General features: G+C 49.8%; 1 protein-coding gene across 2 annotated transcripts in view; it reads right to left on the bottom strand.

The window, feature by feature from the left end:
- Nucleotides 1-601: 601 nt before the first annotated feature.
- Nucleotides 602-24356, bottom strand: part of EPHB2 (EPH receptor B2) — a 140617-nt gene continuing 116862 nt past the window's right edge. Inside the window, exons 7-16 of one of the 2 annotated variants that reach the window (XM_063353540.1) lie at nt 20836-20998; nt 20079-20187; nt 19826-19893; nt 17180-17302; nt 16499-16746; nt 15604-15819; nt 12509-12658; nt 7919-8112; nt 7064-7219; nt 602-2039 (exon numbers count right to left, since the gene is read on the bottom strand). In XM_063353540.1, the coding sequence (XP_063209610.1) occupies nt 1931-2039; nt 7064-7219; nt 7919-8112; nt 12509-12658; nt 15604-15819; nt 16499-16746; nt 17180-17302; nt 19826-19893; nt 20079-20187; nt 20836-20998 (1536 nt within the window). In that variant the 3' untranslated portion in view covers nt 602-1930. The remainder of the gene's footprint in view (nt 2040-7063; nt 7220-7918; nt 8113-12508; nt 12659-15603; nt 15820-16498; nt 16747-17179; nt 17303-19825; nt 19894-20078; nt 20188-20835; nt 20999-24356) is intronic. The other variant, XM_063353541.1, reaches the window with a different exon arrangement.

The following is a 24356-nucleotide window of genomic DNA, read 5'->3' as shown; positions in this document are numbered from 1 at the left end:
TGGCCAGAGGTGGGTGGTGGTAGGCACGTTTAAAAGGATACGAGGTGGTACTGAACAGGGTCAACAAGCCCGATTCTCATTTGTATCCCCCCTGTGCTTGATTGGTGGTATTTACACATACCAAAGACCTGGTCAGTAACTAAAGTATTTATTTCAGTCATTTATAAATCCACTGATTGACGATTCAGCTTCAACCACAGCATTTTGCCTCTGGAGACCCAGGCTACTAGATCAGAGTTTTTGCCTTTGCTGTGCCAGGCTCTCCTCGAGGTGACCGGCTGGGACTGAAGCTGCCTCAGAGCCCCCACGTATCGTCTAAGGAAGGGACTGGGTCCCCGATGGGCACAGAGCACATCTGCAGAGTTCGGTTCTGTAGTGAACCATCCACAACCTGGCAGCTAACGCAATTCCGACTCCAAGAAACCACGTGCCGTGAGCTCCTCTTAGAGAACCAGGCTTACGCTGCCTGTGGTACATGCACCAACCTCACACCTTCCTAAGCAGGCAGACGTTTCCAAAGGGCTCTGACAGACGGTTGTGGAGTCATCATTCCCTCCCACAACCCATCTGCCCCGCCATGTCTTTCCCTCCCCCCTGCAAGCCCTCCCCCCACAAAACCCTCTACGATGCTGCTCACCCCTGCACCAGCAACCCTGAATAGAGCGGGTGGTCATTTCATCTTGGCGAACAACTGGAAACCCAACAGTTAGAAACATCTGTTGGGCCATGACAAATTGCAAAATAACAAACAAGCAAACGGGAGGAAATGTGCATATAAAAAATTTTTTCTCCTGGCATATTGTCAATAAGCTTCAATTTTTCCTTCCACAGGGAAGGGATTTACGTTCTTGAATGATATGATGCTTGGAGGTGTCATTTCTTTTTCATTAAAAAAAAATCCCAACCAACCAAAAATTTCCAACCCCAAACTCACAAACTGGTGTTAACAAAACAAGGTAAAAGGACAAATCTCCCAACAATGACAACCGAAAAATAAAGGTACACGTCAGCATTTGTAATCAAAAACTACTACATACTGTACTTGGGAAGTCTTCTGGGAAAAGATCATTGGCATCTAGTGAGGACATCACTAAAAGTCTTGTGCATATGATATGTATGAGACAATGATGCCATCGGAGGGTGGATGGACGGACCCTTAGGAAACTGTCACTCACAAAACTTTTCCATGACAAGAGAAAATAAGATGTAGAAAGGAATGGTTTTCCCCATCCCCACCCCCCCAAGTGTTACAGATTCCTTCTCATTTGCCAGAAACAGCCTCTTCTAGTCTCAGTTTATTCGTGGGTTTTTTTTAAAAAAACAAAAGTCTTCAGCTTTTGAAGAAGTCCATCAATTTCTGAGATGCACTTGGTTCCACAGCACCAAAGAGCTTCAGCTCTCTCCCCCCTTTGATTTGCTAACAGGGGCTTTCAGGAAGGACTGCCGGCTGCAGGACATTCCCAGAGCAGCCATTCCGCGTGAGAAAGAGAAGTGCTTCTTGCGACCTTTCCTTGCATTCATCTTCTTGAAAAAGTCTCATTGCTCCAGAGGCGTCTGGGCCCATCTGCAGCAGCCTTGTGCAAGAGGAAATAGATTAAGCTGCTCTTTTCTCTTCCTTTGGAGACTCCCATTGGTCTTGGAGCCCTTTTCAAGAATGTAATTGCTTTATTATTATTTAAAAATATTTCATAGTTGTTTTAATTTTTTAAAATAGCTGTCTTTTTTTTGTTCCCTTTTTCCATTGCTTAAATTCTAGAAGCTCTTGGCAACTTCTCATTATTGATGACAGGGCATTTCTTCCTGCTGCCATGATCCTCAGAGCAGCTGCCTGTCTCTGGTCCATGCAGAACACTCAAGACCTGGAGCTCGGACATACAGGGGCAAAGGGGAGCAGGGCCTCAAGGAAGAGGAGTAGGAGGACACGTAGCTATCAAACCTCCACAGACTGGATTTGGTTCATCTGTGCTCTCATCACCTGGATACTGTTCAGAATTTTCTTCTGATGTCCTGCTAAAGTGACCCCAACTCGCAGAATGTCCCTTTGGGAGGAAAAGAAACAAACACTGCATAAATATCAGAAGACATATTCTCACAGCAGAACAAGCCCATGTATGAGTGTGGGAGCTGAAGTCTCCATAGATTTATTCCATAAATGCAACAAATGCATGCAAACCTGGTGAAAGCTCTACTCTTTCTCTTTGACTCTTCCCTGCTTGTCCTCCCAATCTTTGCATTTGCTACCTAGCTGTAGCACCCCCAGAGTACTGGAAGCCTCAACGTAGAGCGTGAAACCAAAAACCACAAGCTCTGCTCACTGCTTGTAAGTGAATTTGTCTTTTTAAACCCTTAGGTTTTCTACTCGTGTATCGTTTTGTTTCTTTCTTCACATGTTCGTATTCTCTCGTTCTGTGACACAGTAACCCATTTTTTCCATCCCTGAAGACATATGAGCAGGACGTGCTACACCCTCATCAGTGTGGATCTCACTCTCCCTGTGCAGATGATGGCTGTTCTTGCTGCTTTTGCTTTGATCTGATGAGGCCATGAAGTGATAACTTTTGCTACTTAGAATCATAGCATCATAGAATGTGTTGGGTTGGAAGGGACCTTCAAAGCCCATCTAGTCCAACCCCCCTGCCATGAGCAGGGACACCTTCAACTAGATCAGGTTGCTCAGAGCCCCATCCAACCTGGCCTGGAATGTTTCCAGGGATGGGGCATCTACCACCTCTCTGGGCAACCTGGGCCAGTATTTCACCACCCTCATCATAAAAAAATTCTTGTTCATATCTAGTACAAATCTTCCCTCTTTCAGTTTAAAGCCATTGCCCCTTGTCCTGTCACTACAGGTCCTGCTCAAAAGTTTGTCTCCACCTTTCCTGTAGGCCGCCTTTAAGTACTGAAGGGGCACAATAACGTCTCTTCAGAGACCTCTCTTCTCCAGGCTGAACAACCCCAATTCTCTCACCCTCTCCTCATAGGACAGGTGCTCCAGCCCTCTAATCATTCTTTGTTGCCCTCCTCTGGTCCTGCTCCAACAGGTCCTGTGCTGGGGGCTCCAGAGCTGGACGCAGTACTCCAGGTGGGGTCTCACCAGAGCCGAGGGGAAGAATCCCCTCCCTCTCCCTGCTGGCCACACTGCTTTTGATGCAGCCCAGGATACGGTTGGCTTTCTGGACTACGAGTGCACATTGTTGGCTCATGTCCAGCCTTTCATCTACCACGACCCTCAAGTTCTTCTCAGCGGGGCTGCTCTTAATCCCTTCATTCCCCAGCCTGTACTGATACTGGGGGTTACCCCAGTATCCTGCACTTGGCCTTATTGAACCTCATAAGGTTCACATGGGCCCACTTCTTTAGCTTGTCCAGGTCCCTCTGGATGGCATCCCGCCCCTCAGGCATTTCAATCACACCACTCAGCTTGGTGTCATCGCAAACTTGCTGAGGGTGTATTCGATCCCACTGTCTATGAAGATGAAGATATTGAACAGTACTGGTTCCAATATGGACCCCTGAGGGACACCACTTGTCACCCCTCTCCATCTGGACATCGAGCCGTTGACCACTACCCTCTGAATGCGACCATGCAACCAATTCCTCATCCACCAAACCGTCCACCCATCAAATCCTTCTCTCTCCCATTTAGAGAGAAGGATCTTGTGGGAGACTGTTTCAAAGGCCTTACAGAAGTCCAGATAGATGACATCCATAGCTTTTCCCTCGTCCACTGATGTGGTCACTCCATCATAGAAGGCCACTAGGTTGGTCAGAAAGGATTTGCCCTTGGCGAAGCCATGCTGGCTGTCTCAAATCACCTCCCTGTCCTTCATGTGTCTTAGCGTGGCTTCTAGGAGGATCTGTTTCATGATCTTCCCAGGCACAGCGGTGAGGCTGACAGGGCAGTAGTTCCCAGGGTCCTCCTTTCTACCTTTTATAAAAATGGGTGTGATGTTTCCCTTTTTCCAGTCACCGGGGACTTCACCTGACTGCCATGGCTTTTCAAATATCACAGAGAGTGGCTTGGCAACTACATCAGCCGGTTCCCTCAGGACTCTGGGATGCTTCTTGTCAGGTTGCACAGACTTCTGTGTGTTCAGGTTCCTCGGGTGGTTGCAGACCTGATCTTCTCTTACAATGGGAGAGACTTTTCTCCTTGAGTCCGTGCCTTGCAATCCATCCACTCAAGAGGTGTGAGAAGAGAGGTTTCTAGAAGGCTGAGGCAAAAAAGTTGTTGAGTACCTCAACCTTCTCCTTGTCCATTGTTACCAGTTTGCCAGTCATGTTCATCAGGGGCTGTATGTTTTCTTTGACCTTCCTTTTCTGTCTGATATGCCTGTAGAAGCCCTTATTATTATTTGTTGTGTCCCTTGCCAAGTTCAGCTCCAGCTGTGCCTTGGCCTTCCTGACCCCATCCCTACACAACTGGGCAGCGACCCTATACTCTTCCTGGGATACCTGTCCCTGCTCCCACTGCCTTTCCTTCTTGCCCTTTAGTTTGACCAGCAGGTCTCGACTCAGCCGTGCCGGTCTCTTGCCCTTGTTCCTGATTTCTTACACCTGGGGATCAAGAGCCCTTGCGCACTATGGAAAGTGTCCTTTAAAGATCTGCCAGCTCTGTCCTGCTCCCTTGTTCCTGAGTTTCCCTTTGCTAAATCATGGGAATCTAATTTTCATCCTGCTTCTATTTTTTATATATATTAGGCATCTGGGAAAAATAAAGGTCATGCCAAGAGCATGAGTGTAACTCTGTGTTGGTCCTATCTGTGATCACTCCATCTGAGTTTGCTACTCATCCCCCTCTTGGTGGACACATTTCAGTCATGAATTCTTCTGATCAGGGAATGGCATTCATGAGATGTGACCCGTACCCAACTGTAAGTATTTTCAGCTGCCTTTTCTCCTTAGGTGAGAGAAATGTTAGGAACAGACTTCGAAGAGGAAGAGTGGCAAAACTGTGGCCTGTTTTGGAGTAGAAGTCAATGGGCAAAGTTAAACAGGAGCTCCAAGGAAAGGTGGAAGAAAATCCTCTAGCATGAATGGCACATGAGCCTGTATGTTTGCTTTAGAGCTTACTTTAGACCTTGTCTCTTTCGTCAAATAAAAGGAGCATGAAGGCTATGCCACAGATTTAAACATTCTGGCTGGTGGTAACTGATTGGAGACTACCATTGGAGCATGCTTCAGCCCATGAGATCACTGTGAGAGCCAACATCCAAGCCACAGCTTTGTGCCACCCGGACTGTTGCTCAGCAAAGCAACTAGAAACCTGCTAGCACACTACACAGCTCTGGCACCCAGGATGGTGTCCTTCACAGTGACTCCTTTTCCTGCTGCAAGGGCTTTCCATTCCCTCTTCTGCCCCAGCCAGATGTGCTGAGCTAAGGAATTTTCCTCCTTGGCAAGTTTGGCACTTTGACTTTTGCTTTTGTTCTGATTGGGAACAAAGCCCAAAGTCTTCACTCATGTCTGTAAACCAGAATAAGAGTGTGGTTCTGCACAACCCTGTGCATCCTAAGCTTTCTGCCCTGGGCATAGATCCTTTGGTGGCCTAGGTGTCCCAGGCTGCAGACAAAACAGTGAGAAACCTTTCAAGTAAGTCAGTGTTGAAACCATGTGGATTTGGTGAACTAAAGCAGTCTTCAGTGAACATTTACACTTTGATGGCTATTCAAATTTGAAGAAAACAGTGTCTTATGGCAACTCAGCTCCACTTACATGATTATCCACTTCTGCAAATACATTAGAAGGTGGCATCAAGTAATGTTGCAGCATGATTTCCCAAGGAAAATGGAGCGTCCTTCTCTCTATTATTATCTCCAACCAAGCAGATAAGAAATGTGGAAGGGAGGTTTGTCAAAACTGGTGGGGACGTGAGCTGAGGATACCCTTGAGATTGTGATGAAGACACTCAGAGAGGACTTAGAAGATATTGTGAGGGTCATGGTAAGGAATTGGGAGAAGTGGCATTTAAGGGACACTGAGCATGTCCATGAAAAAAACAGACTTCATTAGCTGACTGCCTGCAGAACTAGGAAGGGTCAGGTTGTGGTGCAGGTGTGGTGTCCCAGTTTGGTCAAAGTTCTTCTTCCCCTCTCCTTCAGATTTCATGGATCCTCTTTCTGTTGTATGAACACAGCCTATAGTGTGCCAAAATCAACCCCAGGGCCTTGGGGTTGTACCACAGATGTACTAAAACAGTCAGAATTGCCATGTGAATTTCCTGGCAGCAATTAAGAACAAAAAGCCAGAAAAAAGGTCAGTTGGGCTGTTGGCGTGAATGGATTCTGATTCATTGGTAGATTTAAAGTGTGGAAATAGGCATCAAATCCAAAAATCTTCCTGGTTACCAGGCACAGAGACATCACAGCACTTACAGATGGCTTTAATGCTTGGCACTTTCTTAGGCAGGATTTCTAAAGCTAACTGCAACCAATGACAAATCTTTCACCAGAGGCATCAAAGCCCCAGCTATCCCCAAGGGATTTCAAAAATCACCACAAATGAATTTCAGCTGCCTGCTGTCTCTGAAGAACTTGCTCAGATTTTGCCACTGAGGGGTGTTTTTAGCGGATGCAGAACAATTCAGAACAAACTTGAAACCGTCTGGACTTTCAGAAGCCTTTCTTAGGCAGAAATGTTTTTGCAGCATGCTTGTCTCCATCGTCAATAAGCCATATATCCAAGAGGGATGCAGAATCTAAAAGTGCTCTCGAGTGGCTGGAGAACTGCCTGATGCCGGCCTGAAAACTCCATTTGTTCCATGTCGGGGTTTTGGAGAACCTTGTGGGGGTTTTCGTTTTCACAGTGGGGACAGGCAGCCTGATAGTGTGGAAATGAATTCTGCAGATATGGAGCGACAGAGACAGTCTGGAGACAAGATAGAGCCTGCAGAACAGAGTAGTTCTGCAGAAACTGAACAGACTAAAAGTGGGCCCACAAAGAACAAATTCTATAAAGGTAAAACTACATCATGTGAAAATAAGAACCAATTCAGTAACAACAAATTGCTGTCAAACTACTGAGACTTTTCCTTGTGCTTTGGGACTGAAGCCTGGGCACTTACTCTACAGTCATCTGAGATACTACGTCAAAGGTGGTGAAGCCAGCACTGGCAAAGCTCTCCTTGTACTGGCTCATCTTGATGGCATCCAGCCATTCATCCACAGTGTTGAAGCTGGTATAATCTGGGATTGTGCGGTCAAGTAGGGGGAGGTTCATCCTGAAACACAGAAATAGAGAATGAGCAGAACAAACAGCGGCAAGCATGTGTATTTCTGCACCCTCCATCAGCTGTAGGGACCTGGACCACCATCATTCACAATGCCTACACCGCACCATATTAAGAAGCACCACCCAAAAAGCACTCTATTCAACTGCGGGAAGGATTGTGTAGAGCATCAGAGAACTCTCTGGAACAGTTCATACAGAAGACATAGGAGCCATCAAAGACGATGGGATGCAGCTCTAAAATCTTGGCTGCACAAGGGGAGAAAGTACATTCTCATGATGGGGCCAGTGCTTCCCACAAGTTGGTGTGTCCCCACCCAGTCCAGGGAAACATCATACTGCCTGACAAGGCTTTATTTGTCTCCACTGCATGTGCGATTGGACTACCAAAGCAACCACAACCATCCAGCAATCACATGTATATGAGACCAAGATGCTCCTCTAACTGTGCAGAGTATACTGTCCAACTCAATGAGCTGCCTGTTCACCAGATCTAACCTGTCCAAGGAGAACGACCAGAGTGACCTTGACATCTTTTAATGCCCTTCTTGTAAAGGACCAAACGACACAAGCCAAGTTGCCTCTAATATAGCTAGCCTAGGGAGATGCAAGGATGGTGCCCACCAGGACACAAAGGACAGCAGATCTGCAAATAGAAGCCAAAGGACAGAAGGAGGACAGAGATACATACCCAGAGGAAAGAGGTGCCATGGCTTTCAGGCTGTTAGGATTCCGGATCATTTTATCCAAGGTGTTGACAATTTGCCCAAATTTGGGTCTGTGGTTTCGATCCTTCTGCCAACAGTCAAGCATTAGCTGGTGCAGTGCATTTGGACAATCCATAGGCGGTGGCAACCGATAGTCCTGCTCAATAGCATTTATCACCTGTGAGAGGAGAAAAAGAGATCAATACAATTGCAATAAAACCTATTTAATTCACAAAGTTCCTTTCCTTGGATCCTGAGGGTGACTGGGTCAACCGTTCTGCAGTGGGGCTGCTCTGCCTACACTTACTGCTGCCTTTCATCTCAGCCACCTCGGAGCAATGCACTACTCTAACTCCCAGCCCTCTGCATGTCATGTCATCCTGTAAGGTGATGCCAGCCCTCCTCAGCCGACATGCAGCCTTGCTGAGTCCTTGTGACGAGCCACAGCCATCGGTCTCCTAATCTGGGAAAAGAGAGCATCCCCGCTGCCTTCACAAGGACGTGGGAGCCCACAGCTCCAGACATGAGACAGGTGAGTCAGAGAGAAGGGCTCATGTTTTCAGACGGGTATGAGCACAACACAACAGCTCACTGGAAGGAGAACATCCCCATGCAGTGGAGGGACTGCTCATGAGCTGCAGAGAGGGGAAGCATCCTCTGTGTTTTTCTTCCTCCAGCAGTGCTTTCTACTCCTGCCAACAACCCAGCCCTTTCAGGAAACGGGGTTGTGCCATGGAACAGGGCCAAGACCTTGGCCAGACATGGGAGAACATGCAGAGCAGGCATGCAGAGCTCCGCACAGCATGCAGAGAAGGTTTGCAGCACACCTTGCCGAAGCCAAACCGCAGCTCTGTGGGCCAACTCAAGAAGGTTTTGGCTGCTGCCTGTTTGGTCTCTCCCTACTGCACCACACGACCTAGGAAAATGCTTGGTCTTGCAATATTCAGTGGAAACAGTACATGCACAAGGGCTAGAGGATTTTCTTCAAGGGGAACCCCATCTCCCTGTCACTCTGCACCTGCAGCCCTCTGTCCTCTCCTGGATAATCAAGGAGGATGGAGCTGCACAGCTTCTTCCAGGGGCATATGTTCCTCTGACAGAGGCATGTGACAGGAAGGCTTCTCCTACCTTCTCAGGCTTATGCATCCTATGGTCATACACACAGCACGGGCAATGAAAGGCGAGCAGAAGGAGCCATGGACACTAGAAAAAGGCTTGTGCATGGCAACAAAAAACAGAAGTGAGGATAAAAAGCAATATTGAGGACACTGCAGTAACTGAAATTGGGGGCGGCATTTTGAAATAACCAACTCTCCACAGTGATGATAAAAAAGGGGAGGGAGATTGACGGAACCTCCTTCAGGGATCCAGAGGAAGGACATTGATGTCTCTGGTTATTCTCACCATGTGATCTAGGCTGCCATGGCTTTATCCAGCCTTGTCTTGCATACTTCAAGGACAGAAATCTATCTGGTGGGCTACCCCTGGGCTGCACCACCCTATGGGGAAGGACCCACCTGGAGTACTGCGTCCAGCTCTGGAGCCCTCAGCACAAGGAGGACATGGACCTGTTTGGAGCAGGGCCAGAGGAGGCCACGGAGATGATCAAAGGGCTGGAGCCCCTCTGCTGTGAGGACAGGTGGAGGAAGTTGGGGGTGTTCAGCCTGGAGAAAAGAAGGCTCCGAGGAGACCTTATAGCGGCCTTCCAGTACCTGAAGGGGGCCTACAGGAAAGTTGGGGAGTTTTATGATAGGACACGGGGTAACGGTGTCAAATTGAAAGAGGGTAGATTTAGATTGGATATCAGGAAAAAATTCTTTACTGTGAGGGGGGTGAGTCCCTGGCCCAGGTTGCCCAGAGAAGCTGTGGCTGCCCCATCCCTGGAGGGGCTCAAGGCCAGGTTGGACGGGGCTTTGAGCAGCCTCGTCTGGTGGGAGGTGTCCCTGCCCAGGGCAGGGGGTGGAACAAGATGATCTTTAAGGTCCCTTCCAACCCAAACCATTCCGTGATTCTGTGACTAGCCATACCCATAGAGCAGCATGATGAATACACTGTTGAGCAGGAAGGCTGCATAGAGAAAATCAAGGATACTGCAGCTGGGATTGTGAGAGCAGCAGGGAAGAGTTGGTAGAGAGGTGAAATGGAGGTGCTGTCTGTGCAGTAGAAGGCTGCTGCTCCACGAGAGGGTAGGTGGTGGATCCACGACAAGCAATCCAGGGTATGAGGTTGGGCATCTGGCAGGTTTTAAGATGGACTGCGGCTTCAGGCAGAGAATGAATGGGGAGGGTGCTCCAGACACTGATGTGTGTGGTCAAGGTGCTGGGCACGCTGACCCAAGACAGATAGGGGCTGGCACCTTTGTTGCCAAAATGTGCCAGATGGAAAGAGTCCTCCCTCCCCTCTGCCCGCCTCGATGGACATGACTGTGCCCCACTGGGCCTGTGAAGGTCCGACCTGAGGCATTGCTGCTTTGTGCAGCTCTTGGCTCCTCTTCAGGGATTCTCCCAAGAGGTGCAAGCTGTACCCTCTCCCCGCTCTCCGGATGGCAGATCTATCCGAGACAGAGGGGATGGGAAGCACGGGGGGAGCAGGGCTGGGGAGGATCATCATGCAAGCATCAAGTATTCGTCTCTGGAATGGCCCAAACGATTTCCCAACAAGCCACCCGCCTTTGCTGCCAGCAGACGCATCCAATGAGGGGCAGAGGCTGCTCTCTCCATTCCTCTCCCCTCCCAGGCTCCCCAGGCGCTCACACCCCGGGGTCAGGAGGCTAATCTGCAGCGAATATCCACCACATGCTCATTCGCAGGGAATACCAGCTGCAATTAAGTGGTGACAGCTTCTGGGGCGCAATGTCCTGCGGCAGAAGGAGAGGAAGAAGAGGTTGGGGGCAGGCGCCACGCAGCAGGCGGTGCCGAGGAGATGGGCACAGGCTCTGCCATCCCTGCCAGTTGAATCAGTGCTGCTGCAGCACAGAGGTTGCGGCAGGAGAAACCACTGAGGGAGGAGGTCCAGGGAAGGAGGACAAGGGAGGGGGACAGCAGAGGTCTGTGCGTACAGAGGGATGCCGAGGCAGGGAGAAGGGCAGTGACACCTGGCTGCAGGAAATACTTGAAACTGCAGGCGATAACGAAGCCTTAAGGGGAAGGGAATAGTCCGTTCTGAGAAGGGCATACCCCTAACTCCTTTCCCTTTGGCTCAAGCAATTCATGCAAAGACTTTTTTGGTATGCCAGGAGCTGGGCAAGGCCATGAACAGCCAAAGGTGCTAAGATATCATGTATCTCTTCCAGGTTTTGGGGACTCACTTGAATAAATTCCCCCCCAGGCACTCATGAGGAAATTGTCCCACTCTGGAGCAATCTGACATGGCATGGATATTGACTTGAAAAGGGTCTGATTTGCCATCAGGGCAGGAGGAGTTGCAGGAGTCAGGTGGGAGCTTGGCTCTCACTCTCCTCTTGTAAGACGGATGTGGCAGTCTGAAGGCTTCCAATGGATTGCCCAGAGGCAGCTCTGAAACAAGCTGGAAGCCAGGCAGATTCTGTAACATGTGGGTTTGCAAGACCCAGGCTTGCAGCAGAGGAGGAGGACAAGCTTTCTGTGCACCAAGGGTCTACTCAGCACCTTGGTGTTAGATCCTGAGGGTTCATGAGGCAAAGACCGCATGAAGAATGGCAGCTCTCCAGAGAACCAATGTTACAAGAGACCTGGGAGCCCCACACTAAAGGGGTCTTCTGGACACACACGTGCAGGTGTAGCACTCTGCATGGTACGCATTGCCACTGGACGGGTGGGCTTTGACCACCCAGGTATCAGGTCATGAGAAACAGGGAGAATGGCATTGTTATGGTAAAGGTGTGGACTGCAGCCACAGGTCATCCTGGCATGGAGGCAAAGGCTCAAGGAAACTGCCTGGGTCCCAGGGAGCAAGGAGTGGACATAACAGTTCCACTTGAATTCAAGAAGAGTCATAACGTATTTAAAATTAAGCATGTTCTGAAATACCTTATAGGTTTGGCTTCTAGCTGCATACAAGTTGCTTGGCTTCTTACACATCGCAGTCCAAGCTTGCCATGGGAGATTTAATGACCATCTAATGGAAGATGTCCTCAACCATGGCAGGGGGGTTGGATGAGGTGATCTATAAAGGTCCCTTCCAACCCAAACCATTCTATGACTCTATAGCAGACTTTCACCAAATGCCTGTGGTCTCCTGCAGATGAAGATCTGCCTGCTGCTCCAGGAGCTCTCAGGTCAGTGGCAGCATTTCATTTTCCATTCACCTGCTCCCCTTCCTCCTGGGCATCTGTCTACCACCATTAAGGGTACTCACATTAACCCTGTCCTACTGCAGTGGGTGTTATACCTCTATATAGTCTCTAACCTCTGCCACAGCAGCACAATGGGACCAGAACAAAAGCCAAAGTTATCCTCATTACTTCTTCCAAAGGAACACATCTCCCACCAGAGAGAAGACTTCGGACATGCCACAGGCCGGGTTTAGCGTTACAGCTTTGGCCTTGCAATGCTCCCAATTTCAATGTTTCAGCTTATTGTTTCTTAACAACTCACATCTTGATTGGTCATATCCCAGTAAGGCCGCTCGCCATATGACATCACCTCCCACATGACTATTCCATAGCTCCACACATCACTGGCTGAAGTGAATTTTCGGTACTGAATTGCCTCAGGTGCTGTCCACCGTATGGGGATTTTCCCACCCTGCAGGAAAAAAAAGAGAGGATGGTAACAGAAAGACCAGGAGTAACTGAAAAAGATGAGTGTCCAAAATATTTGCCTCCAATATGCTGGTAAAATCCTAGAAGGAAGGGATCATAGGACTATCCCTAACACTAGAGCAGGGTGGCTGTGGTTTGTCTACCTGAGTCTGGGAAACCTTCAAGGATGATGATTCCCAACCCACAAGGATGATGATTCGTGTGGGGACCTGTCCCAGGGCTGCATTACCCTCTTGGGGAAGAAGCTTTTCCTGTCATTCGGCTTGAACCTCCCAAGCCACGGTTTTGTCTATTGCCCCTTATTATATCATCTGCAAAAAGCTTGGCTCGGTCTTCTTCATAACTGCCCTTTAAGTACCGCAAGTCACTTGCACGTGTCCCCTCAGCCTCCTCTTCATCTTATTAAACAAGCCCAGCTCCTTCCACCTTCCTACAACTATAGCAATCTTCGGCATGACAAAATGCCCATTGTGCTAGTAGGGTCTTTTGTAGAAAAACGAATGGCTATGAATGTAGAAAAATCCAAACTGAACCCCTTTGAATCTCCCTCCATCCTTTTGCTGTCACCTAGCTATTTCCAGAACAGAAAAAGAGGAATTAGAACACCATCCTCTTCAGCTTTCTACATCTGTGTACTCTTTGAAGTCAGTTATATATCATCCTCTTGAGCTGAAGCCCTCCTGTGTCAGTCTTTTTGTTGATATATTCGTGATCCAGCAGTTTTCGATCCTGCCTGTTTCTGGAGACAGAGGCAGAGTGAACATCTTCATGAATGGCATGCTTGGTCACTGGTGGGAAATGGGATGGACTGAGTGGGCACTGGGGTCTTCCATGATCCTGCTGGGCAATGGCAGCTCTGGAGAAATCAAGACTCACCGCTCCCGTTAGAGGAGTTATGCACAGAAGTGCACAAGGGTGGCAGACACAGAATGGCACCACAGGGATTGCAATGCTCTGCTTCAGCCCTTTCAGTGTCCTGATTTTCCACCAGGGTCTTTGGACCCGAGCCATTCACAGCTCAAGGGACCTTCTGAAGGGAAAATCTTCCCCTGTGCTGAAAAATAAGCAAAATTGTCTGCGTTTTGTGGCTGTGAGAAGATTAAGGAACATTATATTTTGTCAGTGAATAACTACCATGTCTTATTAAGGGTCTCCTAGGACTTAACGGGACTCAGACACTATACATGCCAGAATAAAGACAAAAAGATAATGTTCCTTGATCTTCTCACAGCCACAAACCTCAGACAAAATATTTTGTTTTCCACAAGAGAAGGAGACCAAGCATTCCACACCAAACATGATGCCCTCTCCATCAGGCATACTCTTAACAGAGTTCCTGACAAGCAGTGGATTTAAAAAAACGGCTAAAAAAGAAGACCTAAAGTAGAAATTAAAGGCTGGGTATATTTGAAGGATCCTTGTGGGAGCTCTTTTCAGTGAGACCTCCCACACCCCTGAAGATCTGACCCAGAGCTTCACCACCCTGCTGGAGAAGATTCTCCCAAGGTCCAGCATGAACCTCCCAAGTCATAGCTTGTGGCTTTTGCCCATCCACGGACCCAAGGTCTCTGGGATATTTATAGTAAAAAACACTCACGTATCTTGGGATGTTTGAGGATGGTGCATTTTGAAGAGGAAGATGCTATTACTTCTGGTACTCTGTTACAGTGGGTGCACATATTCTATCATTATAGATAATATATGTCCTGCTACAGCGCCCACAGGTCAAGAAGAATAAATTAGAGATGACAGAGAGAAAAGCTACAGGCACAGTAACAGGAACAGAAAACAGCAGTAAACACCAGAAGCTCCCACGTATTTAGCTTAACAAAAAGAAAGTTAATTGGATGTAAGGATCATGTTGTGAAAATAAATGTTGGTCGTGTTTCTAAAAGCCACAGGATGACTGTATAAGACCGAATGGTTGATGTTGAAGGTACGCAAATTCAGATGGGAATAAAAGCACGCATATTTAGGTGTTTGTTAGGTATTCAACTACTGTTACAAGTCACTAAGAGCTATCCCAGACATCTTATCACTGGCAGCTTTAAAAGATCTGGGAGAGATGATTTCCTACAGATCATGGCCCAGCTCTATCAACAACATATTTCCAAGAAGTCCTGTCACAGGCATTGTATGGAGGCATTGATCCTGTAGCATCACTGTAGAGCGATGCTGAATGTCTTTGCAAACAATAGCATTTATGGGGACTCCTGGCTGCCTTACTGAACAACAACAAAGTCTTCAAATTATCCATTGGTCCTGGTGCACACTCTGTCGCCTGAGACAGGCACTTGTGTCACTGGCACCATGGCGTTCCTGGGAAGCTGTTACGTGATTATGAAGCCATTTCTGGGAACGTTTCTCCATCTAATTCAGAAAGACTCTGGAAGATCAGTATGTAATACCGTAGGGCTTCATCCAGCACACATCCACACTGCAGTCTGTCATTCCCAGAGCTGAGCCTGTGACATGAGATGAAAAAGGATCACGGCCTCCCGGACAGCAGGGCAACGCGATTGGACAGTGATGGCAAAAAAAACCCAGACTTGCTGCTCTGGCAACAGATCTGTTGGGGCAGTATCTCAGAGGACCCCCAGCTGGTCCATGCTGGATGGATATAAGGCATCATCCCAACTAAGGGCTTTATCAGGGACGTGCATATATTTGCAGACACGTTTGGAAGAGGCTCAGCTATCCACAGTAATGACTACAGAGCCCATCAATAGCCACTGGGCAACTGGACAGAACCTTGCAAGAGAAAATCTTCCTTGGTTCATTTCATTGGTCTTTCCCATCTGGCACCTTATTTCGCTTGCTGGCACCTTGAAAAAGTGCTCCCTGCGTCAAGGGAGGACCTCCCCCACCCCCTCTCTCTCCCTATGTCCTTCACCACCCACCCCTGCCCCTCTGGAAGAGCAGCTTTACCAGTGCACTGGTGTAGGTGGGGTCAGAGGTGTCATCCTCCAGAAAACGGGAGAGGCCGAAGTCGGACACTTTGCAGACCAGGTTGCTGTTCACCAGGATGTTGCGGGCGGCCAGGTCCCGGTGCACATAGTTCATATCGGCCAGGTACTTCATGCCTGCCGCGATGCCCCGCAACATGCCCACCAGCTGGATCACTGTGAACTGCCCATCGTTTTGCTTAGGGGAAGAGAGGGAAAGAGTCCACGTGAGAGGAGCAAATGCATAGCCCGCCATGGTCCAGCAAACAGCCAGTAGCCTCTTTCTGTGCTGCATATCAAGACACAGCTATGCCACGAGTAAGTTCCCTCTCAAAGCAAGAGGGTGGAGGGTGGAGAGTGGAGAGCTTCAAACACCCTATGGGCATCACTACTAACGGCTGCTGTCATCCAAAGGCGGCCGATCTGCCACACCTTGCACAGGAGGGTTCAGAAAGGGGCAATCTATTCCTATTAGGCAGGTTATCTCCCTTCAACATCGTGAATTAACCACTTCAAACTCTGACCTATAAATATTTAGACAGAGCAGCTGGAGGTGAAGTCCTGCTGGGTTAAAGCTCTGTTCCTCCATCTCCGCAGAGGCAGAGGTTGTAAATGCATCTGTGGGCAGGCGTACTGGTAGGCACAGCCTTTCACTAGCATGAGTGGACAGACACACGTAACAGATGACAGCTTTGGTGCCACGTCCACCTCTGTTCCTGAGACACGGACCTCTGGACTGTGCAACAGCTACCCCAGTGGCAGGGGATACTGGGAAGTGAAAAGCATTGTTATACTGGCACAGGGAAGGGAACCTTCCCCTCCAGTCCTCCTCTGGCCCAACACAATGTCTGGGGCTGCATGCTCCCAGGATGTCATACCCGCAAGAAGGAGTCCAGTGAGCCATTCTCCATGAACTCAGTAATGATCATGACTGGCGAACTCTTGGTCACCACCCCCTCCAGGTGGATGACATTGGGGTGATCAAACTGCCCCATGATACTGGCTTCACTCAAGAAGTCCCGTCTCTGCTTCTCCGTGTAACCAGACTTCAGGGTCTTGATGGCCACAAAGATCTCTCTTTTGCCAGGCAGCTTGAGATGCCCACTGCACACCTCGCCAAACTCCCCTGTGAACGGAGAAACAGGTAGGGCTTGTCAGCCTGCCTTTCTCCCCAAGACCCCTGCCTTTCTCCCCAAGGGACCCTGCTCCCACAAGCTCCAGCCCTGCCCACCCTGCCCACCCCTGAGCCAACCACTCACCATCTATCTGCTCTGTGCTTCCTCCCTCACCCCACACCGAAGACCTTTCAGGTAGACTCACCATTGGTGAGGAGCACTGGACACTATATGCACATGGGAATTCTTTGTCTCCAGCACTGGATGTACTTGCTCCTCCAGCACTGGACCACCTTGCTCCTGCTACTCCAGGTTGGGGCTAAATGTAAGACCTTACGGACACTAGTCTTCCCAGTACATGTATGGCTAAATCCTCACCAAAGCCTGAAACCACAAAGGAGACTGTGCTGCTGAGGGCCAGCTAGCCATTCACAATTCACCTACCTGCCCCGATCACCTGCTCGATTTTGACACAAGAGATATCAATTTCTTTTGCAAATTCCCTGACAGCCTCATTGGGATCTTCATAGGTGAACGGATCGATATAAATCTTCATCCCTGGAGTCACTGCATAAAGGTGAGGGAGAGAGTCAGACAGACAGATGCAAATGAGACAACTGATGTCTGGCATTGAGGAAAAGAGAAACCGATTTGTGTGAGGGTCTTTTTGACCTCAGCGAGTTGCCTAACCAAGGGCATGAAGCAGACACAGCAAAACAGTTTGAGAAAGAGCATGCAGAGCCATGTTTATACAGGACTATTAAAGATGCATTATTAGGAATATTGGCCCGTAAGCCATTGTCGGGGCAGTGGAGGGCTACATCATTAGTTAGGACTGCAAACTGACCACAGAGAACCACACATCCTCTGCAGCAGGACTTTTTTTTAGCACATCCAGAGGAAAAGCAAGAGAAGCATTTGCTCTTGGGAGATGGTGCATAGGCAAATCAGTGTCACACCATGCTTATCATGCTGCAACACTGGAAGAGGACCTGAGTTCATGGAATAGACTGCAGCTCTGCTCCACTGACCTCCTCTGCATGCTGCTTCCACCTCAGCACACCATCCCAGCAGAGGCATGGGAAAGTGGAGGAGAAGACCTGGTCTCAGCACTCAAGACAGGAGATGGTGAAGGTCTGCCTTGGGATGTAAACTAAGGCACATGCTGGTCTTGGTTGCCTACATGGAGATCTATACGGGAGGCAGCTCTACGTGCTTGGTACTAATGACACAGCCACCAAGCCAGACTGATTCCTCCACCAGGGTGTCTGTGACCCTTCCAGGGACAGTGCAAGCAGAAAGGACAGTCCACTCTGCGCCCTGTCTCCTGACAGGTAACCCCGTGTGAGGCTGGGTTCCCTCTTGGTAGCCTCAACACGGCCAAGACAAGCTGTAGGGGACACTGGGGAAATTGCAAAAGCCCAGCTCTTCCTGCTAGGCCGACCAGAAGACACAGCGATATGCTTATGTGAAAGGCAATGGCCATGGGACCTGGTGAGGTTGGACTGCTGGTGCCACATCACACGCCACCTACACCGTGGGACAGCTCTTACCTGCAGTCCTCAGTTCTCCCCTTTCTATACTCATTTTGCTGGCCTCTGGCTTGCTCCAAAATTTGGGATATTTCGACAGCAGAGCTCACAGCTCACTAAATAAGGAGCCCAACACAGAACCAGAGGCACAACTCCCAGCTCCACAGGTAGGATTCGGGGGAGCTGCTGCAATGCTTACAGGCTCCCGGCGCCGTGGCAGTTTGCTAACCATGAGCTGTAGCCTTCCCACAGCAACCACTGCTGAGGAGCCGGGCAGGGACTGTGCACTGGGCTGGTGTCTTCAGTGGCGATGTGCCTAAAAGGCACCCCAGGCCTGTTGTCAGTTCATCTGCACCCGGTGGCATCGAGCCTCTTCCAACAGCCGCGAAGGCACAGCTATTGATGCCATCCCAGCCTGAAGCTGTCATGTTATGCACCAGACCCCAGGAGAAAGTGTGAATGTGTGTTTACACATGCAGCACGGACTGACAAACAACTGAGAGCTGCATTTACATAATCTTTCTTGAAGAGTGTCATTTTTCATGGGAAGTTACAGCAAGGCAGCCAGCACGCTGCTGCTCTGGCACAGAGCCGCAGTTCAGTGCCCTGCCTTTTGGGAAATGTTTCCCAGGTAAATGCAGAAGCAAAAGTGAGTCCTGTGCTAAAACAACACCGGTGTTTTCCATTTTCTGAACAAGGCCCAGGTCTGCACAGGAGCAAGGTATAAAAAGGACAGAAATCCTGAAGCTGCAAGTATAACACGAGGTAAATAACAACTGAGATTCGAACAAAGCAGGGTTATAGTGGCAGGTCTCTAGTGAGGGGGAAGAAAGGTGTTGCAGAGGGCATGCAGCCAGGGGTTAATGAGGGGGAGGAGGATGCGTTAGGGTGAGGCAGGGTGTGCAGGGAGGTCTCCAGTAGGAATGCTGGATGCGAGGGAGTGCCTTGCAGTGCACAAGGATGTTGGAAGAGGGAGGCTGCAAGAGGGGGCATGTTATGTATTGTATTATACGCCTACATATATAGATATATCTCATATCTACTAGGATGCTGGGAGCGCTAGGATGGGCTCCAGCAAAGGCACCAGGAGGTATGCGGGTTCCTGCAGGAGGACAGCACTCTGCAGGAGGTGGGCAAGTTGGGAAAGGGGTCTCACTGCTGCCCACGAGCTGGGCAAAGCTCAGGAATCGGAGTAGCAACATGAGGTGTGGTGGCAGGGGCTGCACTGCAGAAGAGGGTGAGGTTTCAGGGGCAGGTGGAGCAATGTGTATTAGATGTCACGGGGGTTTGTAGAGCATGCACAGGAGCTCACTGCACAGTTGGCACCCGATAGCATGCAAGCCTGGAGAGCACGGACTGTAGAGGTAGGGCAGGGATCGAGATCATAGGGGACCGGTGGGGGATCTAGACAGCATGGAGGTCCTCCTGTCAACACATGCACACGCCTGCCAGCTAGGTGGCCTGAGCCCTCCCCGCAACGCCTCAAGGAATGATGAACAGGAACACAAACCGAAGAGAGAGCAGACCCCCAGGCCTGGCGGGGGGCCGTGGTACGTACTGTGGCCACTGGTATAGTGCTGCAGCTTGTCGGTGTACTCGGAGTCAGCACGCTCAAAGCCCCGTCTTCTGGAAAGAAAGGGAGTCCTGAGCACCAGCACGGGTCCACTGGGGCTGAGAGACGCACTGCAGGGGTATGTCTTTCCCCCCTCACCTTCCCGTCCCCGTGCTCCCCTCCCGCTGCCTCCCTCCATCTCCAGTTGCCACCCCCTTGCACCGCCCCAGCTCCGGCTCGCGCACTCAGACGGACCTACCTGTTGCACACAATACCAATGACGACTACAGCAATGAGGAACACCAGTCCTGCTGCAGAGGAGCCGATGATGAGCGGCAGCTTCTCCTGGACACTGGTCTGGTACTCGGCTGGCAAGCAGGAAGAGGGAACGGGTTACCAAGGCACAGGATGGCTCTACACTAACAAGTTCATCAAGGTCAGAGCGTGGCCCTGAGCACTGCCCACGCTTACACAGCTATGGCTAAAGGGCCTCCTGGCATGGCTTAGGTCCAGGATGGCTCGTGCTGTCCCAGGAATGGCTCATGTGGGCTATGACAGGGGATGTGTCCCAGTAGGAAGGTTGGATGTAGCTATCCCTCTTGGGTGGGAAAGTTTAGTCCCATGGATGCATGCTGTGCCTTGCTGCTTGGCCTCAGGGCCAGAAAACTGGCTTGGTCTGTTTTACTTAGCAGGACAAATTTAGAAAAGAGAGACCCAGTCTGCATTTGTCATCAACAGCTGTGCACATGAAAATCATAAATTTCACTTTAAATCCTACTGAGTGGACATGTCCTGATGCCAGAAAAGCTTGGCAGAAATTGGCCTGTATTACGTGATTCCCTGCATGGACCACCAAGTGTCCACACCTCTCTCCAGGTCTTCCCAGGTTGAATAAATACATGTGACTTGTCAACGCACCCTTGAAGGGGAACAGCACTGCTGCCAGTGCATCTCCGTCTTGTTCAGGTCTCTCCAGACCTTGTGTCACCTTTACGCAGAGGCAGCTGAAGACTCACCTTCAGTCATGGTCTGGAAATACATCTTGCCACTATACCGGCCATACCCGGCCACAGTACGTGCCCGGACCTGGAAGACGTAGATGGTGCCAGCTTTGAGGTTTTGCACTGCCACAGTGTTGGTGGGGCTCTTCACTGTTGTCGAATTTAACTCGCTCAGATCCTGCCAAGAAAATACAAATCTGTCAACAGAAAAATGAGTCCAGAATCAGGTGCCGCATTTCTAGGAGGAAGTACAGGAGACCAGGGTAGTGTGGGTGGAGAGACCACCATGGGGAGACCATAGGCCTGAACAAACAGGCCATTCCTCCAAGCCTGCCTCCCAGCAGGGAGACACAAAAGCAAGAATGGGAGTACGCATATCCCTCTCCAGAAAGGCTCTGATGAAGGTGTTAGCTAGAAACCTCAGGTCACTTCTCCAAGCCTTGAGCTCAACGGGGATGGGAACTGCTTTCCTCTTCTGTACCCACTTCCTCTCAGCACTATCCTTCTTCTTCAGTCCCTCCTCCTGTGCCTGATCCAGACTTAGCACCCTCTGCATCTGCCATTCCCCATCTCCCTTTGCCTGTGCTGGAGGTAAAGCCCTGAACACACGGTTTTGGATCTCGGAAGAAGTACTGCTACCATCCCCCTGCCCAGGGCCTGCTTCACCAGGGCCCATGGCTTGGTTTTCAAAGCTTCAGAACTGAAGACAGTATTTAAAAGTGACAATAAGACTACTTCCAAATTTCTGTCCCAAGCCTTGAGTGCAGTTTTTCTAGATGAGGACTTGAACAGCCATATCATAATGGTATAGATGGCATTGCACTTATGTAGGTGATGGATCCATCACTGCTTTTAGTAATTATGCCCTTTGCTGAGCATAGAATCACAGAATGTATTGGGTTGGAAGGGATCTCTAAAGGCCATCTAGTCCCACCCCCTGCAGTCAGCAGGGACATCTTCAACTAGATCAGGTTGCTCAGAGCCTCATCCGGCCTGGCCTTGAGTGTCTCCAGGGATGGGGCCTCCCCCACCTCTCTGGGCAACCTGGGCCAGTGTCTCACCACCCTCAGTGTAAAGAACTTCTTCCTAATGTCTCATCTAAACCTGCCCTGCTCTAGTTTAAACCATTGCCCCTTGTCCTATGGCTCCATGGCCTTGCAAACAGCCCCTCCCCAGCTTTCCTGGAGCCCCTTCAGGGACTGGAAGGGGCTCGAAGGTCTCCCCGGAGCCTTCTCTTCTCCAGGCTGAACACCCCCAACTCCCTCAGCCTGTCCTCACAGCAGAGGGGCTCCAGCCCTTTGATCATCTTCGTGGCCTCCTCTGGCCCCGCTCCAACAGGTCCATGTCCTTCTTGTGCTGAGGGCTCCAGAGCTGGACACAGCTGGACCCCAGGTAGGGTCTCACCAGAGCAGAGTAGAGGGGCAGAATCCCCTCTCTGGATCTGCTGGCCACGCTTCTTTTGATGCAGCCCAGGATGCGATTGACCTTCTGGGCTGCAAGCGCACATTATTGGCTCATGTAAAGCTTTTCATCCATGAGTACCCCCAAGTCCTTTTCCGCAGGGCTGCTCTCTATCACCTCATCCCCCAGCCTGTATTGATAACGAGGGTTGTCCCAACCCAAGTGTAGGACCTTGCACTTGGCCTTGTTGAACTTCATAAGGTTTGCTCGGGCCCACCTCTTCATCTCATCCAGGTCCCTCTGGATGACATCCCGTCCCTCTGGCATATCAACTGCACCACTCAGCTTAGTGTCACTGGCAAACTTGCTGAGGCTACACTTGATCCCACTGTCTATAGCACTGATGAAGATATCAAAAAGCACCAGTTCCAGTACGGATCCTGGAGGGACACCACTTGTCACCCCTCTCCATCTGGACATCGAGCCATTGACCATGACCCTCTGGATGCGACCATCCAGCCAGTTCCTTATCCACTGAACAGTCCACCCATCAAATCCTTATCTCTCCAACTTAGAGAGTCAAAGGCCTTGCAGAACTCCAGATAGATGATATCCACGGCTCTCCCCTTGTCCACTGATGCAGTCACTCCACTGTAGAAGGCCACTAGGTTGGTCAGAAAGGATTTGCCCTTGGTGAAGCCATTCTGGCTGTCTCGAGTCACCTCCCTGTCCTCCATGTGTCTTAGCGTGGCTTCTAGGAGGATCTGTTCCATGATCTTCCCAGGCACAGAGCTGAGGGTGACAGGGCGGTAGTTCCCAGGGTCCTCCTTTTTACCCTTTTTAAAAATGGGTGTGATGTTTCCCTTTTTCCAGTTGCCAGCGACTTCACCTGACTGGCATGGCTTTTCAAATATCACAGAGAGTGGCTTGGCAACTACATCAGCCAGTTCCCTCAGGACTCTGGGATGCATCTCATCAGGTCCCATAGATTTGTGTATATTCAGGCTCCTCAGGTGGTCACGAACCTTGTCTACACTTATAGTGGGAGGGAAGCACCAGTAGATGGGACAGGATCTCTTTGTGCTAGCCACTGTGCAAGTAAACAGCCAGTCCCTGTCCCCCTCCCAGGAACACAGAGAACAGGTCAACCGAGGAGGATGAAAGACGATACTGAATGTGGTGCTTCCCATGATCAGGGTACAGTGGCCAGGTGCCTGGTAGCCATGTAGCCCTTAAAGTCAGTGCAAAGCACCAATATATGCAAACAGAACGTTTTCTGCTGCTGGAAAACAGAAAAATCTTAGGAAAGCCAAGCTCTAAGTATGAGCCCCCAATAAAAGGACACGCAGGCACTGCTTTTTGAATCAAATTTCTGTTGCTATGTTGAAAGTGTTTATCCTTTTTGGTAACACCTCCGATCTGGCAGGTCAGGCTGCTTTGGCAGGATCACTGGTTGGAACAGATCAGCTGACAACACAAAATCTGAGCTGGCAAGTTTACAAGCGAGTTCCTGAGATCTGCTAACTTCACAAAGGGCTCAGCAAGCCCAAGAACTCCCACCCCACACAGACTCACCAGAGAGGTGAGATAACCTCATGAGAAGTGGGCAGGGACTGGCAGAAGGAAGAAGTCAGACACATAGTTTGTGCAATCCCATCAAGTGGGACTGAGGGCGTGATCAAGGGACTGGGCTTTTGTCTCAGATATGAAGCTCCACTGGGTGGGCATGGAGATATTTCTTCTTGTCCCACACTACAATGAGATCAGAGTGAAACTCCCAGCAAGGAGCAAAGCATCCACTCCTCCTCACCCAGCTTCTTCTGCAGTGCACTCATGAAGGACAGTGGGTATCAAAGAGGCAATCAGGCAGAAGGTCCCATCTTCTGATGAACCAAGGTTTCCTCACACAAAGGTGCAAGTTACGCAGGCTGTTGCTCTCTTGTGCTGCTTTGCTGCCTGCAAGGCAACAGTGAAGTAGAAGTCAATGGAGAGTCTTGCACCCAACTTTGCACACCCTTTGCCCAGAGAGGGCTGTGTCCTCAGCCTCCTCAGCTGCTGGACAACAAAATGAGTCAGAGGTTGTTTTGCCCACTAATACATTATGGAGTTTGTCTTTGGGGTCTGCTGGTCTCCTT

The sequence above is a fragment of the Chroicocephalus ridibundus genome, chromosome 16, assembly GCF_963924245.1.
Source record: "Chroicocephalus ridibundus chromosome 16, bChrRid1.1, whole genome shotgun sequence".
In the NCBI taxonomy this organism is placed as follows: Eukaryota; Metazoa; Chordata; class Aves; order Charadriiformes; family Laridae; genus Chroicocephalus; species Chroicocephalus ridibundus.
This window is presented reverse-complemented; position numbering and strand designations above follow the sequence as displayed.